General features: G+C 42.8%; 1 protein-coding gene across 1 annotated transcript in view; it reads left to right on the forward strand.

The window, feature by feature from the left end:
* Positions 1–16,845, forward strand: part of TMEM131 (transmembrane protein 131) — a 245,818-nt gene that overhangs the window by 210,974 nt on the left and 17,999 nt on the right. The window contains exons 32-33 of the mRNA XM_002928116.4: positions 8,409–8,584; positions 12,073–12,194. Of these exons, the coding sequence (XP_002928162.3) occupies positions 8,409–8,584; positions 12,073–12,194 (298 nt within the window). The remainder of the gene's footprint in view (positions 1–8,408; positions 8,585–12,072; positions 12,195–16,845) is intronic.

The following is a 16,845-nucleotide window of genomic DNA, read 5'->3' on the forward strand; positions in this document are numbered from 1 at the left end:
AACTACACAAAGTCTGGCAGCTAGGACATTACTTGACCTTGGCAGGATAGTTTCTGTGAAGTGATAGAACTAGAAACCAGGTTACTGTGGCGTAGAGAGTCTTTTCACATCAGACTGTCAATAGTGGCCACTTCTTCGAGTATGCATTGCAGGCAAGTAAGTGAAAGAGGGCATTTACTTTTTAATCTTTAGTTTCCATGTTCTTCAACTTTTAACCAAAAAAGTAGGGAGATGAATATTTTTTTATAGATTTTATTTATCTGAGAAAGAATGAGCAGTGGGGAGGGGCAGAGGGAGGGAGAGAGAGAAGCAGACTCCCTGCTGAGCAGAAAGCCCAAGGTGGGGCTCAGTCCAGGACCCAGAGATTATGATCTGGGCCAAAGGCAGACACTTTATCAACTCAGCCACTCAGGTGCTCCAGGACGAATATAGTGTGTGGTAGTATTTTTAATGAAAAAAAATGGGGAGCATGGTGTTTGGAAATATCTATGAGTGAAGGACAAAAAGCCAGTAGAGCTAAGGGTGATGATGTTGGTCAACGTTTACATGTTCCAGGCCTGACTGCACATGCCTTGTGCACCCTGGTGATTGGCATTGCTGTGACCCTGTGTCTCCAGTTAGAAACCCAGTCCAGAAAGAAAGGTTGCAGCAGGCAGATATGGAAGGCCATGCCCAGCCTAATTCTAAGCCCTCAGCTTGTAACTGCACTGCTCTGCCACCTCCAAAAAGAAGAGAAGCAAGTGCCTAAGCAGGTGGGTGGGGTAGGGCCCAGTTCAGTAGATTATCAAAGATTATCACGGGTATGTGGATCCAGCAGAATGGGTAGAGAGGAAGAGGCAGTACCCCGGGTCCGAGGAGCTTCTGTTTGAGGTGAAGTCACAGCTGCTCGGACTGAGGGGAGAAGTGGTAGGATAGAAACAGGAAACAGTTTGGAGTTATCTGGTTCCAGCGAGCTCACGTTTCTGTGGACTGGGAGTCCATGGGACATGAGAGCAGACTGTGCAGAGCAGCCTCTCAGGAAACATCGGGACCCAGCTGAGGGTTGCGGTGGCACTCCCTCACACTATTGCCCTTTTTCTCCATCCTCCACTGTAGCCCAGGGGTGAGGAATGAAAGCTGGGGAGTCAGATTATAGCCCTGTCGGAGTTCTGCAGGGCAGGAGTGGCAAAAAGACCCGGGGTGAGACTGCCACGGGGGTTGCTGGCAGGAGAGATGCGTATGCCAGACTGTGGGGAACTTGCAGGATAGAGAAGGTCCTCGGGCCAGAAGGAGCCCCACAAACAGGGAAAACATGGACAGTCAAGGGATGGAAGATCCAGCATGTCAACTGCGGGGATGTTGGAAGCAAGAGAATGACAGGAGACTGTGGTCTGTGGGTGAGACCTGAGACTGTAGGGCTTCAGGGGAAAGGCAGTTCTGGGTGGTAACAGGTTCTTAGGTGCAGCCTTGGAAATGGGATGTGGAAGTGTAGTGGAAGCAGTTAGCAACAGTGAGGCCACAGAGCTACAGGTCCGCAGTCCCTTACACAACTCTCTGGAAGCCTCACGTATTTGGGAATTCAGGTCCTGGAAAGGTATACAGTGCATATACCTTATGAGTCATAAGACTAACTTCAGTTCAGCTGAAGTTGTGCCACCAAGAGTTTAGGCATCAAGTTTTGTTTCTAAATGAGTTAGGGAGAAAAACTGGGAGAGCTTTTTGGATTTTAGAGGTACTGATGAGAGATGACGGACCTGACCTATACAAGGCCTGGAGCCCAGGTGATAGGAGGTTGAGAGTCAGAGGGTGCAGAGACATGCAGGGTGCAATGGTGAGGCCAGTGTGTAGGAACACAATGTGTAAGCAGTTGTCACAGACGTAGAGGGTTCTGCGTGCGCAGATCTGATCTGCCTTCCAGGCTATCTGCAAGGAAACAGACAGACTAGATTCAGAGCAAACATTCTAAAATCTACCCTAAACTCACCTCCCTCCAAAAGCAGGGCATTTGCCAAGTATTGGTGAAGCCCGAGGCTTGATTGATAAGCTTTCCACTCTCTCCTCTGCTACTTACTATATTGTCCCACAGGCAAAGGGAACTAGTCCTTGGGTAAACTAGCCTAATTTGCCTCATAGGGGCGGAGAAGTGGACCTGAGTGAGCGAGGGAAGGGCTAGTATCAGCACAAGAGGGGCAGCATTGGTAGGATTTGCCACCCAAAGTTGTGGTCCAGGGACCAGCAGTAGTTACATCACCCCGGGGCCTTTAGAAATGTAGACTCGTGGACCCCAACCCAGACTGCTGCATCAGACTCTGCATTTAACAAGGTCCACAGGTGATTGAGATAACATGTATGACCCATTAGTGAATGTAACCAGGGAATGTTCTTGGGAGGTGGGCACCGGTCCCTCTAGTGGGTTTTGGGCAGACAAGGAGTTGCCCTTAAAGGGAGTGGACAGAAATGCCTAGATAGGACAGAAGCTGTCCTCTCCCAACATTAAATTACAGTTAAATGTGCTTTTGAATATCTGTGATACTTGGCTTCTAGAATAAACAAATCCAAAATTAATTGAGTATAATAATTTTATGAAACCCCTACATAATTGAATTCTGTGTACTGTAAAGTTCCTGGTCCTGGTACCTTACTGGTTCTGCTTAGTACCACAGATGGTATATACAGCCTTATAAAGGTACCAGAAAAATTAGAACAAAAAGAGTATGGGTATTCTTACAGACTCATTATTAAGTCCTTCCCTGGGTTAGAAGTAAAATTATTTCACTTAATAAGGACTTCTTTTCTAAATTGTATTGAGCTAAACAAGTATCTTCACAGTCTAAGCACAGAACTTAATCGGACAGAATAATATGATTGCTGTGAAATTTTGAAAACAGTATTTGCTTTAGCTTAAAGAACTCCTGAAGAGTTTTTTTCATATGCATTTTTTGGTATGTTTTCGTTTAACCTGCTCATATAAAGTTATTATTTGGGGAAGTAAATTTACATGACCAGGACTGACCTAAGTAAATTGTGTGTGGGTCTGTATTATTTATTGGCCTCATTTAGACCATTTCAGCAGCCAAAACAAGAGGAGGAAGACCGATTCCTGCCAGAATTAGTGCTTCTCTAGAGAGTCTAGTCAGGTGTGACAGCTGACATCACATGGCCTGCCTTGGGTCCACTGCTGCCAGGAACTGCACGTATTCAGAGAAACCACTTGCTGGTACTTGAACCTTTTCTGAAGCAATTTTTTGGGGTAGAAGTTAATGAAATGACTTAAAGTGGGAGAGCCAAAGCAGCTTGCCCAGACTAATTGGTGACAAATTCATTTATTCACTACTTAGTGAAAACAAAAAGTAAATGAGTAGGACGTATTCTTTAAATTTATAATTCATACTTTGCCTCCTTAAAATAATTGGAGGTGGCTTAAATTATTAAAGCCTGTGTAAAACAGTGAATAAAAGACAAAAAGGAGTTTTTGATGTTTTATCTGTTTGTTTTTAATTACAGTGCTCTCTCATCAGAAACCTAGAAAACACTGAGTTGTTACCGTTAAGTGTTAAATTGAGCTGCATAGTTCCTGGCAGTGAGGGCCAAAGTAAAAACATTGTTCTGTAGTTCTCAGGCAGGAAAAGGAAGTCTGAGAGTGCATGTGAAAAAAACAGACTTTGCTGGCATTGAATTCCAGCTTCCATCTGAGGACACTGATTAAAAGAATGGGCATTTTGTCTTTATTGGAGAGAATATGGGAATGTTCTTCACACAGATGCTTTATGTTGGCCTTCTAACATTAAAGCAGAGCTCTCCTCTCCTCTGCTGCACGCTCAGCCTCACCATGTGCTCAGCACTCATGGCGACTACAGTATGTACGTAGTGCTCAGAGACTGAGTATTTGATGAGGTTTAGTACTTCACCCTTGACTAAACGTGCTGGATCTGTGAGATGCAGAGGGTACTCTGTCACAGGTATTATCAGCCTGCTTTATGTTCCTGAACACACAGGTCAGCCCCGAGGTAACCTGCAGACAGGGACAAATGGCTTGTGCCAATAAAGAGTTTTGTATCGACTCAGTTATTAGAAAAAATAGACTTAATTGGGCTTTAAAGCAATGAAGAAATTGTTTAATTGTGACCATTTTTATGAGCAAGCATGGCAGCTACCCACTGGACGTAACTAGTCAACAGTACAATGTCACAATCAGGATACAGGCATGCCTCATCTTACTATGCCTGGCCTTATTGCCCTTTGCAGATAACTGCGTTTTCTTACAGCTTGTGGCAGTCCTACACTGACCAAGTCTGTCGGCAGCATTTTTCCAATAGCATTTGCTCACTTCATGTCTCCGTGTCACATTGTGGCAATCCTCACAATATTTCAAACTTTTTCATTATTATTAAATTTGTTTGATGATCTGTGATCAGTGATTACAACTCGCTGAAAATTCAGATGATGGTTAGCATTTTTTAGTAATAATTAAGGTATGTACATTGGTTTTTTTAGATATGCTATTGCACACTTAATAGATGACAGTATAGTGTAAAGATAGCTTTCATATGCATAGAAAACCACAGAATTAATTTGACTCACTTTATTGTGGTGGTCTGGAACCGAACCTGCAATATCTCCGAGGAATACCCATACTGACCCTGATCTAGTCAAGATACAGAACGTTTACATCACCGTAATGATCCCTTGTGTGTCCTTTCTAGCCACACCCACTTCCCTCCCACTCCTATTCCTTCCTTAACCCCTGGCAACCATTAACCTCCATTCCTATAATATGTCGTTTCTCAAGAATGTTCTATAAGTGGAACCATACAGTTTGCTATGAAGACCGACTTTGGATTCAGACCTTGATATGTTACTCATGAAAGAGTGAGATGGGATAAGCTTCCAGACTTGGGGTGGCAAGTGTCAGAGCAGGTCATACTGTAGGCGTATTTCAGTGTTTATAAAGGCACAAAACCGACTTGTACAGCTTGGCAGACACTGGCTGAGTGCTTGCTGTGTGCTGGGCACCATGTAAGGCACTGAGGATGGAGAGATCAGTAAGGCTGATCGCTGCCCTTCAGGTGTTTAAACCATATGAGGAATAGCACCGCGGGGGTAAGGGTTGCCCACCGTAGGTCAGGTAGCCTCAATCAGGAGTCCACTTGGTGATGGTGCGAGTAGGCAGACAGAGGGTGAGTGGCCTCACAGTTCATCCAGACGGTGGTGTGAAGCCTGAGGAACCTGTCACTCATGTTGGGTATATCCCTTGGCCACTGCTGGAAACACTCAGTTTTCCTCAGCTGGTTCTCCCTTCAGTTTATACTGTCTCTATGTAGATGGGTTGGTTTTTATATAGATCACGTACCAGTTAAGGCATGTCTTCCTTAGGACGGGATATCCTGTGTCCTCCCTTGTGTATTGAGGTAATAATTTATCTTTGAGAGGGCAGTTTCCCTCTGACTTCTGATTCCCACTTACCATATTAGCAAACATTTTAGACTCTCCTTTCCCTAAAGCCCAGTCTTAACCACTGGGAAGCAGTCCCTGAGGAATAGAAGAGATCCTTGGGAACACGCTTACCTGAGAAATCACCGCACCTAGTGGCAAGAGAAAGGCAGAGGCCACCCCCATACGTGCAGCCTTGCAGGGCACATAGCCCTGTCATCAGGCTGATCCAGTCTGAATTCTTATTAATCCTTTGATGAAAGCATGCTCTGTCCCCTCCCACCAGCACTGAAAATTGGAAACAGAAGCAGCCGAAGAAGCCATCCAGGTCAGTGGATGTGTGCTGGGCCATTGGATTGATACTGTGGTGATTGTGTTGATACCGTGACTAATGATTCTCAGCCTAGTTATACAGTAGAAGCACTTGGGGGGCTTCTTAAAAATTTACCCACACCAGGTCCCACACACAACTGCTTAATCAGAATCTCAGGGTGGAGCCCAAACAAAGCGATATTTGTTAAAAGTTCCCTAGGTTAGTCTAAAGTACAGCAGATTAAGAATGATTGTTACAGACTGAGAACCCAAAAGATGTTTTTAGGGTATTTAACTCAGTTTTGGGCATCTTAGATTGGAATTGTTTATGTCAAATTAATTAAAGTGATCCCCCAGGGAGAATATAAAGGAGGAAGAAAAGTACCAAGGGCTGATCTCTAGGGGACACCAGCAAAGATGAAGCCAGCAAAGAAGTTGCCAGAAGGAGCATAGTACCAGAAAAGGATAATGATGTGTGGTCTGGCAGGAGTGGGAAGAGGGATATTCCAGTGTCCAGTCAAACTTGTGGAAGAAGGAAAGCTAGAGTTCATCGGTACTGACAGTTAAGGAATTATTACCATTAACGTTTTCAAAATCCCATTCATTAAGGTGCTAAAGTTAGAAGTCCATGTGCAGGATATTAAGAAATGAATAAAAGATGGTTTTGGAGATAAAAAGCATCTTTCATGAAATAAGCTTTTTTCACCCAAATTTTCAGCTTAACTAGTGGTTCATTAAATGTTTCTTTTTCTCCTTTGTGTATCCATATCTTCAAAATTTGAGCCAGTTTAAAAAAAAAATCATTTCTAGTGCTTTCCTATTAAGCCGGTTTTAGGTTATTGTAAATACAGGTTATTTATACAAATAGTGCCTCTCACCCAGTGAACATAAGAACCACAGAATTGTATAATTGCAGGTGAGAAATTCATTGCATGGGGAATTGATCTCAGGCACATGGGAAAGTTTGAAGGACTCTCACATGAACTGTTGAACTCAGAATCTGAGAAATCGGGGGGCTCGTGGGGCCAGAGCCAGACAGGCTCCTTCCCGTTTGCCATGGCAGACAGGAGCTCCAGCCAGTCAGGGTGGATCTGAAGCTGTTATAATTAAACTAACTGGCCAATCTGCTAAAACAAAGGCTTCTCAATTTTTGAGACTTAATGTCCCAGTTGTGGTTTCAAGTTTATTACCTCCTGGAATCAATGTGAAAGTAAATGACAAAATGACATTCCTAAAATCCAGTCAGAGCTTTACCTGTTCTTTTTCTAGATCAGGTCCCGCAAAGGTTTTCTGTAAAGGCCCAGACAGTAAACATGTGAGGCGTGTTGTGCCACAAACTGTCTCTGTCATAGATTCTTGTTCTTTTTTTCGATCACTTAAAAATAAAAAAAATCATTCTCACCTCACAAACCATACAAAACAGGCCGTAGGGCAGATTTCATCCATGGGCCACAGTTTGCCAGTCCGTTCTGGATGCCAAAGTTTGAGTTCCTGGCAACAATTAATAGTGGCCAGGAAACATTGGGATTTAAATAACTTGTTTAAGCTCCCTCAAAACGATGTATTTTTATTTTTTTTAAATTTTTTTTATTATATTATGTTAGTCACCATACAGTACATCCCTGGTTTTTGATGTAAAGTTTGATGATTCATTAGTTGCATATGACACCCAGTGCACCATGCAATACGTGCCCTCCCCACCACCCATCACCAGCCTATCCCATTTCCCCACCCCCCTCCCCTCTGAAGCCCTCAGTTTCAAAATGATGTATTTTTAAATGGCACATATAGAATGGGTGAGGCTGTGGCTTATGTGGCTTCTGCAGCTTTACCCTGCCTGGCCGCCCAGGTGATTCCACAAGTGCCGGAATCCGGGGATTTCTCTGCCATTGCCTAGTGCAGCTAGAATGGAAGCTCAGTGAGGGCAAGGGTTATATTGTTGGTGCTACTGCTGTATGCCCAGGACATGGAACGTTGCCTGGGAAGTAGTGGGCACTCAGATATATTGTGGGTTCGTTTCTCATTTGTCTTGGGAGCATCCACATCTTTTAAAATAGTAGACTCTCTCGAGCTCTGTCCATATAGAATATTCCATAGTGTTTATTTGCCAGGCATTGCTTTGAGGGCGTTATGCATTTCCTTATTACAACCCTGTGAGGTGTTGTCTCTCCTAGCTTACAGATGGGAGGCCAAGGTCATGCATCTGGTTAGGGAGAGCCAGGATTTGAACTCAGCCATCATGGCTCTGCCACTGGGCCTCTCAGCACCCCTCAGGTGATGCATGTGGACAGCTCATCCTGTGTCACCTTCAGGCTTCCATCTCCAGACAGGTTTGAAAGGATCTCTGGTTTTCGCTTCTGTGATCTTTCAAAGCTACATCATCCTCGGGGGTATTAAAAAGTATTCTAAGACAGACGTAGAGTTGTCAAAAGTACTCAGTTTGCCAAAAATCATTGAACTGTACACTTAAAATAGGTTTATCTTATTGTACACAAATTATGCCTCAGTAAAATTGATTTTCACAAATACTCTCGTCAGAAAGTCAAACATGATTTGGAAAGTTTTAATTAGAGAAGAAATAAAGTAGGGAAAGAAACCTTCACTAATTTGGAGAAAAGCTATAATGGCTGTGTTTTCTGAGCTGCTTACAAATCAAGAAATTACTTTACTTTGATTTTCATCCCCAGGGAAAGGAAAACCTCTTCAGCGCAAGGTGAAACCGCCTAAAAAGCAAGAGGAAAAGGAGAAGAAGGGAAAGGGAAAGCCACAGGAAGATGATCTGAAAGACTCCTTGGCTGATGACGACAGCTCCTCCACCACCACAGAGACCTCCAACCCAGACACAGAGCCTCTCCTCAAGGAGGTATGACGGGCTCCCATAAACAAACGGGGGAAGAAAATGTCCCCTGCAGCACGCAAGACACCGTCTCCTAGATGGGGCTTTGATCTTTACCGTAGGCACACGCTGTGGGGATTCCTTCTCCGTGTGCGCAGGTGTGCTAAACAGTCACTGTCTTGCAGGAAGCAGTCACAGCCCCCACCATGGAGGTCTTCATTTCCCCCAGGCAAGAACACTGGCAAGCATGTGGATAAACTAAAGTAGTTAGAAATTGAAAACACTGCTTGAAAGTTAGGGACTGTCTGGAATAGTAACTGCTCTGTCTCATGAAATTTGCTTCAAATTTTAAGTATCAAAAGAGAATGAGAAGGAACTAGACCATTTTAATTATATGGGACTTTTCCTGTCTTATCACTGCGGGGACAGCAGGCTTCAGTAGCAGCTCACTCCTCCCACAGTTAGGGCAGTGACTGTCCTGGAGAGAAAGTGTGGCCCGGGGAATGACCCCAGACTTCAGTGGTCACCTGGAACTGGGGACCCAGCTCAGCACACATTACCACGTCAAGAAAGCCGCCTCACTTCTCCAAGTCCTCAGCTCTCAGGGTAGTCACCAGTGTCAAATAGCACTGCAGAATGCCTGGTACTTAGTGACATTAGGTAAATGGAAAGTTGAGTTACTGTTGTGAACAGGTCTGAGACTGTGAGTTACAAGTGCTGTGCAGAAAAGTGAGGGCATAATTCTATTTTGGCATTTTTATTTTTAGATAACTATATTCCAGATTTAATATGATCCTAATATAGCCTTTAATATTATAGGACCGAATTTCCTTTTCAGTTTTAATCTACTGACCTAAGGAATTATTTCTTAAAGATATCTAACAGTGTCATCTGCATGTTCATTTTTTTAATGACATTTACATGTGACTTATTTTTCTTGTCAGCTCCCTTCCCCTTTGCATCCGTCACATTTGGTGGGGTGCTATATACGCCCTCAGTACTGCACAGTACTGCAGTTCTGTACCGTATTATATCCTAACAGATTCCTTCAGAGAAGCAGAATGCCATCTACTCGTCTTTGAGTAGAATCCCATCAATTTCAGTGATACGAATAAGCATTTAGAAAGCATTTTCAGGGCAGGCTTTCTTCACATTTCCTCACTTCCTTTCCTGCTTTTCCAGCTTTTTTCCTGACGCTTCTCTCCAGGTGACCCCACCTGCCACCATTCTCCGTGCACCCCCTGGCATCATTCTCCCCACTCTGTTCGCTTCCTTCTGCTTCCCCCATCGCCTTCTCCACCATTTATTTCTTAGAGACACAGCACAGACTCCTCCATGCGGCCTCCATGCCCACTGTCCTCCCTTCTGACTGGTTTTTAGTCCTCCTCCTCCTCGGTGCTCTTGCTTATAGTTTGTGTGCTTTTATTTCTTGGTGACTGATCTGTTTGCCAGTTGTGTTTTCTTCCTAACTAGATAACAGACTTGACAGGTCACTATCCCATAGATGGTTTTTCCAACCTTCTTCTCATTCATTCAGAGAGGAAGGCTTGAGTGGAATATTACATGGCCATTAAAAAGGGATGAGCTCTCGCTATTTGTCACAGCACAGATGGAGGACGTTATGCTAGGTGAAAAAAGTCAGCCTGAGAAAGATAAATACCACCTGTTTTCACTCGTGTGGAATCTAAAACACAAAACAAGTGAATTTTTTTAAAAAAGCACAATCAGACCCACAAATACAGTGAACAAACTGGTGGTGGTGGCCAGAGGGGAAGGGGTTGGGGGATGGGCACAATGAGTGAGGGGGAGTGGGTGATACAGGCTTCCAGTTGTGGTTGAATAAGTCACAGGGTTGAAAGGCACAGCATAGGGAATGTAGGCAATGATATCACAGTAGCATTATGTGGTGACCGATGGGAGCTACACTTGTGATGAGCATAGCGTAACATAGAGATGTTGAATCACTATGCTGTACACTTGAAACTTATGTAACATTTGTGTCAGCTATACTCAAAATCTTTAAGGAAAATTAAAATGAAAAAAAAAAAATAGGTACTGAGCACCTGAGTGCCAGACCTTATGCTTGGGAAACAACAGAAGACAAAAAGATCATCTCTTTGTCCTCAAAGAGCTCATGGTGTACAAAGTCCTTGATGAGTCAAGTATTCAAGAAATACTTCTTGAATAGCTCAGAATAGTCTTAAAGGATGTGTGGACAAGAGGGTGATTTAGCCCTTTCTCTGGTTATTTACTCTGTACAGTTAAATAGATTGACCTGGAGTGACCTATTAAAACCCAGATTGCCTTAATGACCATAAATAGTGAAGCTGGGTAGCATCTCATTTACCTTATGCCAGTAACTCCTCCCATACCCACAGCTGTGCCATTTTGCTGAGCATGTCCTTGCCCTGTCCGTCTCCCTGATTAGCCTCAGTGCATTCTCGCACATGGTGCTGCTCCAACTATGTGTGATGAAAAACCAGGGTGTTTTTTCTGTCATATAGGTGGTCCTATTGCACATAAGTAGTACACACCCATGCCACATGCAACTCCCCAGCGAGTTCAGTAAGACCTGAACAGGATATGCCCTGTTTGGGAGACAAGTCCGCTGGTCTCATGCTTGGATGCCACAACAGTGTGGACTTACTATAAATGCACCTAAGTGCAGCTTCCGTACTTCCCGGTCAGGGACCAGAAACTGCAGTGGGCCGACAGTGACACAGCACAGCCCCAAGGTGCAGCTTAGGTGTGGCCTCCTCGATGCAGGCTCCACACTCAAGCCAGGTAAGACAGCCCTTCTCTGCTCTGGTCGGAGCCCGCGCACAGTTCTACACCAGGTACAAGTTCATCTCCAGCCATCATACGCATCTGCCTCCTGCTAGACTTCACAGTCCTTGGGGAAAGGGCCGAGGCCCCCGTAGGCCCCCATTGCCTAGCACCAAGTGGGTGACCAGTAAGTGTTGGTTGAGTAAGTGACTGAATAACGAAACCCTTCTCGTTGACGGTGAATGGTTAGCATTAAAGCCACCATAACACTTTCATAATCACAGTGTCGCTCGTGAGCACTTCGTGAACAGGTGTGAACGCTTATTGCTGCCTGCATTGCTTTCTTGCCCTGGATTTTACCTGTACTTAGGGTTAGGAACTTTGCCAGAAGTGTAGGACTTTGTATTGTACTCCAAGCTGACTTTTCTTGTAAAAGAGCGAGGTTTTACCCCTCCACCCCGTGCTTAAAAATGAGCAGCTACCAATTTGCTGCTGCCACTGCCACCACCAATCCCAGGCAGGATATCAGTATAAGTAAGATTCCTTATTATTCAGGCTCACCAAAACATAATAAATCAAAGGCTAAAAAATTGACAGAACTACAATAAAGGTAGAAAGGAGTTTATTGTTTTTATACATATAATGTGTTGTATCTGCTACATCTTTGGTTTTCTGTCTCTGCCTTCATATAGGACAGTATCACTCGTTTTTATGAATCCTTCTCAGCATTAAGTGTACATTTTTTACAGGATACAGAAAAGCAAAAGGGAAAACAAGCTATGCCTGAAAAACATGAAAATGATATGTCTCAAGTGAAGCAAAAAAGCAAAAAACTCTTAAAGAAAGAAATCCCAACAGATGTGAAACCCAGGTAAGAAAAATAAATGTATGCAGAGAAATCAGGTGTACATAAGAAATAACTGGTGAAATCAGGTCATGTTTTTGTGGTGGGTTGGTTACTATGGGGTTTCTGCAGCAAAAGCCATGACTGCATCGTGTTCCCCTCGGGTTTTTTCTAATGCCTACTGTTGACTGGGGACCACATGCTGCTGATGTCAGACATGGAAAAGGCAGAGATGATGACTTGTTATGAAAATTTAGGATGGAATTTTAGGTTGGTAATTTATTCCCAGGCAGAGAGCCATTTCAGTTCTGTACAAAGGTGACCTTGATGGTTTAACCACAGGTAGAAGCATAACTCTTCTCAAAAAGAGCTCTAAATCTGTTCATTAATAACCCAGTGCTGCGTTTGGGTTCTAGAATTTTGTGCATTAAAACTTGAAAGAATTTATTCTTTCAAGGGCAGGGGCACCTGGGTGGTTCAGTCAAGTGTCCGACTCTTGGTTTCGGTTCAGGTCATGATCTCAGGGTCCTGGGATCGGTCCCCGAGTTGGGCTCTGGGCTCAGCTGGAAGTCTGCTGGAGATTCTCTCCCTTTCTCTCCCTGGGCCCCTCCCCCTCTTCTCTTTTTTTCTCTAATTAAAAAAAAAAAGTGCTAAGAATTAACTAGGAAATTCCAGTCACCACAGAACAGGATTCTGATGGGCTTCCCAGGGAAGCCTTACTGCCGATTGTGTTTCCTCAAGTAAATGAAGGAGTTGACTAACTAAGGTTACTTTCATTAAAGCTTAGATCTACCGAATAAGCTAATTTTAGTTTTAGCATTGTTCATGCCTTTCATAGTTGATCGTATAAAATGGCCATCAGCATGGAAGCTGATATTTACCTTCTTGTGTGATAAGTGAGCATTGACCTAGGAAGTTGAAGGAATTTGGTATAAATTACTAAAGGAAAGCATTGTTATCATTAGAATTGGCCTTACAGGGGCGCCTGGGTGGCTCAGTCGTTAAGCGTCTGCCTTCGGCTCAGGGTGTGATCCTGGAGTTCTGGGATCGAGCCCCACGTCAGGCTCTTCCGCTGGGAGCCTGCTTCTTTCTCTCCCACTCCTCCTGGTTGTATTCCCTCTCTCGCTGGCTGTCTCTCTCTCTCTGTCAAATGAATAAATAAAATCTTTTTAAAAATTTAAATAAATAAATAAATACATAAATAAATAAATAATAAATAAAAGAATTGGCCTTACATTTTTGGAAGGTCTGTTCTTACTTTGATTCTGGGAATAATACATGAGCTTTCCAGAAACACCGATAAACTGGACTCTTTCCCTAGACAGCTTAACTCAGGCACAGGCAGTCTCTTCCATAGAACCAACAGCTCCTAAGAAATTAGGTGTTAACTCTAGTGAAATGAAACCTCGTCCCTAAATTTATGAAGTAATACAGCATATGGCAGTAATTAATTACTAATGGAATATTTATACCTAAAGTTCACTCTTGTGTGCAAATTGTTATTGGATCCAGTCCCACAGTTTGTTGAGAACAATCTGACCCAGCTAGAAGCAATGTCAAGTGGAGTAATGGTTGACACTTGGATCTCTCCTGAGAGAAATCAACCAGAGGCACTGATTAGCGCTAACAACATTCTGGCACACGAGGACGGGAATAATACTCTGGTGATTGGGGATTATTCTTCTAGGTCTTTTGCAGGCTTAGGTGATTGATCAGATATTCCTAAGTAAATGGGACTAAAAAAACAAATTATGAAAAACTGTAGTTTTCATGGCAATCTTGTGAGAATAGACAATCGTGCTATAATTCTTATCACAAATTTAAAAGCCAACCTTCTAAAAATGATCGTAACAAAACCATTCCGTAGGTGACTTTTGCCAAATCTGCATGATTAGCCTTGATGCCCGAGCTGTCAGACATAATTTTATTATTTTTTTATAATATTTTTTTACTATGTTAGTCACCATACAGTACATCCCTGGTTTTCGACGTAAAGTTCGATGATTCATTAGTTGCATATAACACCCATTGTTCCATGCAATATGTGCCCTCCTTACTACCCATCACCAGCCTAACCCATTCCCCCACCCCCCACCCCTCTGAAGCCCTCAGTTTGCTTCTCAGAGTCCATAGTCTCTCATGCTTCATTCCCCCTTCTGATTACACCCCCTTTCTTTATCCCTTTCTTCTCCTACTGATCATCCTAGTTCTTATGTTCCATAGATGAGAGAAACCATATGATAATTGTCTTTCTCTGCTTGATTTATTTCACTTAGCATTATCTCCTCCAGTCCTGTCCATGTTGCAGCAAATATTGAGAAATAGTTCTTTTTGATAGCTGAGTAATATTCCATTGTATGTATGGACCACATCTTCTTAATCCAGTCATCTGTTGAAGGGCATATCAGCTCCTTCCACGATTTAGCTACTGTGGTCAATGCTGCTATGAACATTGGGGTGCATATGACCCTTCTCTTCACTACGTCTGTATCTTTGGGGTAAATACCCAGTAGTGCAATGCCTGGATCATAGGGTAGCCCTATTTTTAACTTTTTAAGGGACCTCCACACAGTTTTCCAGAGTGGCTGTACCAACTTGCATTCCCACCAACAATGTAGGAGCGATCCCCTTTCTCCACATCCTCTCCAACAGTTGTTTCTTGCCTTGTCCATTTTTGCCATTCGAACTGGTGTAAGGTGGTATCTCAGTGTGGTTTTGATTTGAATTTCCCTGATGGCTAATGATTTTGAACATTTTTTCATGTGTCTGTTAGCCATTTGTATGTCTTCATTGGAAAAGTGTCTGTTCATATCTTCTGCCCATTTTTGATTTATTTGTTTCTTGTGTATTGAGTTTGAGAAGTTCTTTGTAGATCTTGGATACCAATCCTGCAAATATATTTTCCCATTCTGTAGGCTGCCTCTTAGTTTTTTGACTGTTTCCTTGGCTGTGCAGACGCTTTTTATCTTGATGAAGTCCCACAAGTTCATTTTATCTTTTGTTTCTATTGCCTTTGGAGATGTGTCATGAAAAAGGTTGCTNTTGATGGATTCCTGTCTCACATCGAGGTCTTTCATCCATTTGGAGTTTATCTTTGTGTATGGTGTGAGAGAGTGGTCAAGATTCATTCTTTTGCGTATAGCTGTCCAATTTTTCCAGCACCATTTATTGAAGAGACTGTCTTTTTTCCACCGGATGTTTTTTCCTGCTTTATCAAAGATTAGTTGCCCAAAAGCTGAGGATCCATTTCTGGGTTCTCTATTCTGTTCCATTGGTCTATGTGTCTGTTTTTGTGCCAGTACCATGCTGTCTTTGTGATCACAGCTTTGTAGCACAGCTCAAAACCCGGCATTGCGATGCCCCCAGCTTTGTTTTTCCTTTTCAACACTTCCTTGGCAATTCGAGGCCTTTTCTGGTTCCATACAAATTTAAGGGCTGTTTGTTCCAGTTCTTTGAAAACTGTCATTGGTATTTTGATCGGGATAGCATTGAAAGTGTAGATTGCTCTGGGTAGCATGGACATTTTAACTATGTTAATTCTTCCGATCTGTGAGCATGGAATATTTTTCCATCTTTTTGTGTCTTCTTCAGTGTCTTTCATGAATGATTTGTAGTTTCTAGAATAGAGATCCTTTACATCTCTGGTTAAGTTAATTCCAAGAAAACGTATGATTTTTGGTGTTATTGTAAATGGGATGGATTCCCTAATTTCTCTTTCTTCAGTCTCATTGTTCGTGTATAGAAATGCAACTGATTTCTGAGCATTGATTTTGTATCCCGCCACATTACTGAATTGCTCTATAACTTCTAGTAGTTTGGGAGTAGATTCTTTTGGGTTTTCCATATAGAGTATCATGTCATCTGCAAAGAGAGACAGTTTGACTTCTTTGCCTAGTTGGATACCTTTTATCCCTTTTTGTTGTCTGATTGCTGTTGCAAGGACTTCTAGTACTATGTTGAATAATCATGGCGAGAGTGGGCATCCTTGCCGTGTTCCTGATCTTAAGGGAAAGGCTTCCAGCCTTTCCCCATTGAGAATGATATTTGCTGTAGGCTTTTCATAGATGGTTTTTATGAGATTGAGGAATGTACCCTCTGTCCCTACACTCTCAAGGATTTTAATCAGGAAAGGATGCTGTATTTTGTCCAGTACTTTTTCTGCATCTATTGAGAGAATCATGATTTTTGGCTTTTTTCTTGTTGATATGATCTGTCACACTGATAGATTTGCAAATGTTCAACCGCCCTTGCATCCCAGGTATGAATCCCGCTTGGTCATGATGGATAATCCTTTTAATGTACTGTTGGATTCTATCAGCAAGGATCTTGTTGAGAATTTTGACATCCATATTCATCAGGGAAATAGGTCTGTAATTCTCCTTTTTGATGCGGTCTTTGCCTGGTTTGGGAATCAAGGTAATATTGGCCTCATAGAATGAGTTTGGTAGCTTTCCTTCTATTTTTTGAAATAGCTTTCAGAGAATAGGTATTATTTCTTCTTTGAATGTTTGGTAGAATTCCCTGGGGAATCCATCAGGCCCTGGTGTTTTGTTTTTTTGGCAGGTTTTTAATCACTATTTCAATCTCTTGATTAATTAATTGGTCTATTTAAAAAATCAGTTTCTTCCTGTTTCAGTCTTGGTAGTTTATAGGTTTCCAGGAAGGCCTCCATCTCTTC

The sequence above is a fragment of the Ailuropoda melanoleuca genome, chromosome 4 (genome assembly GCF_002007445.2).
Source record: "Ailuropoda melanoleuca isolate Jingjing chromosome 4, ASM200744v2, whole genome shotgun sequence".
NCBI lineage: Eukaryota > Metazoa > Chordata > Mammalia > Carnivora > Ursidae > Ailuropoda > Ailuropoda melanoleuca.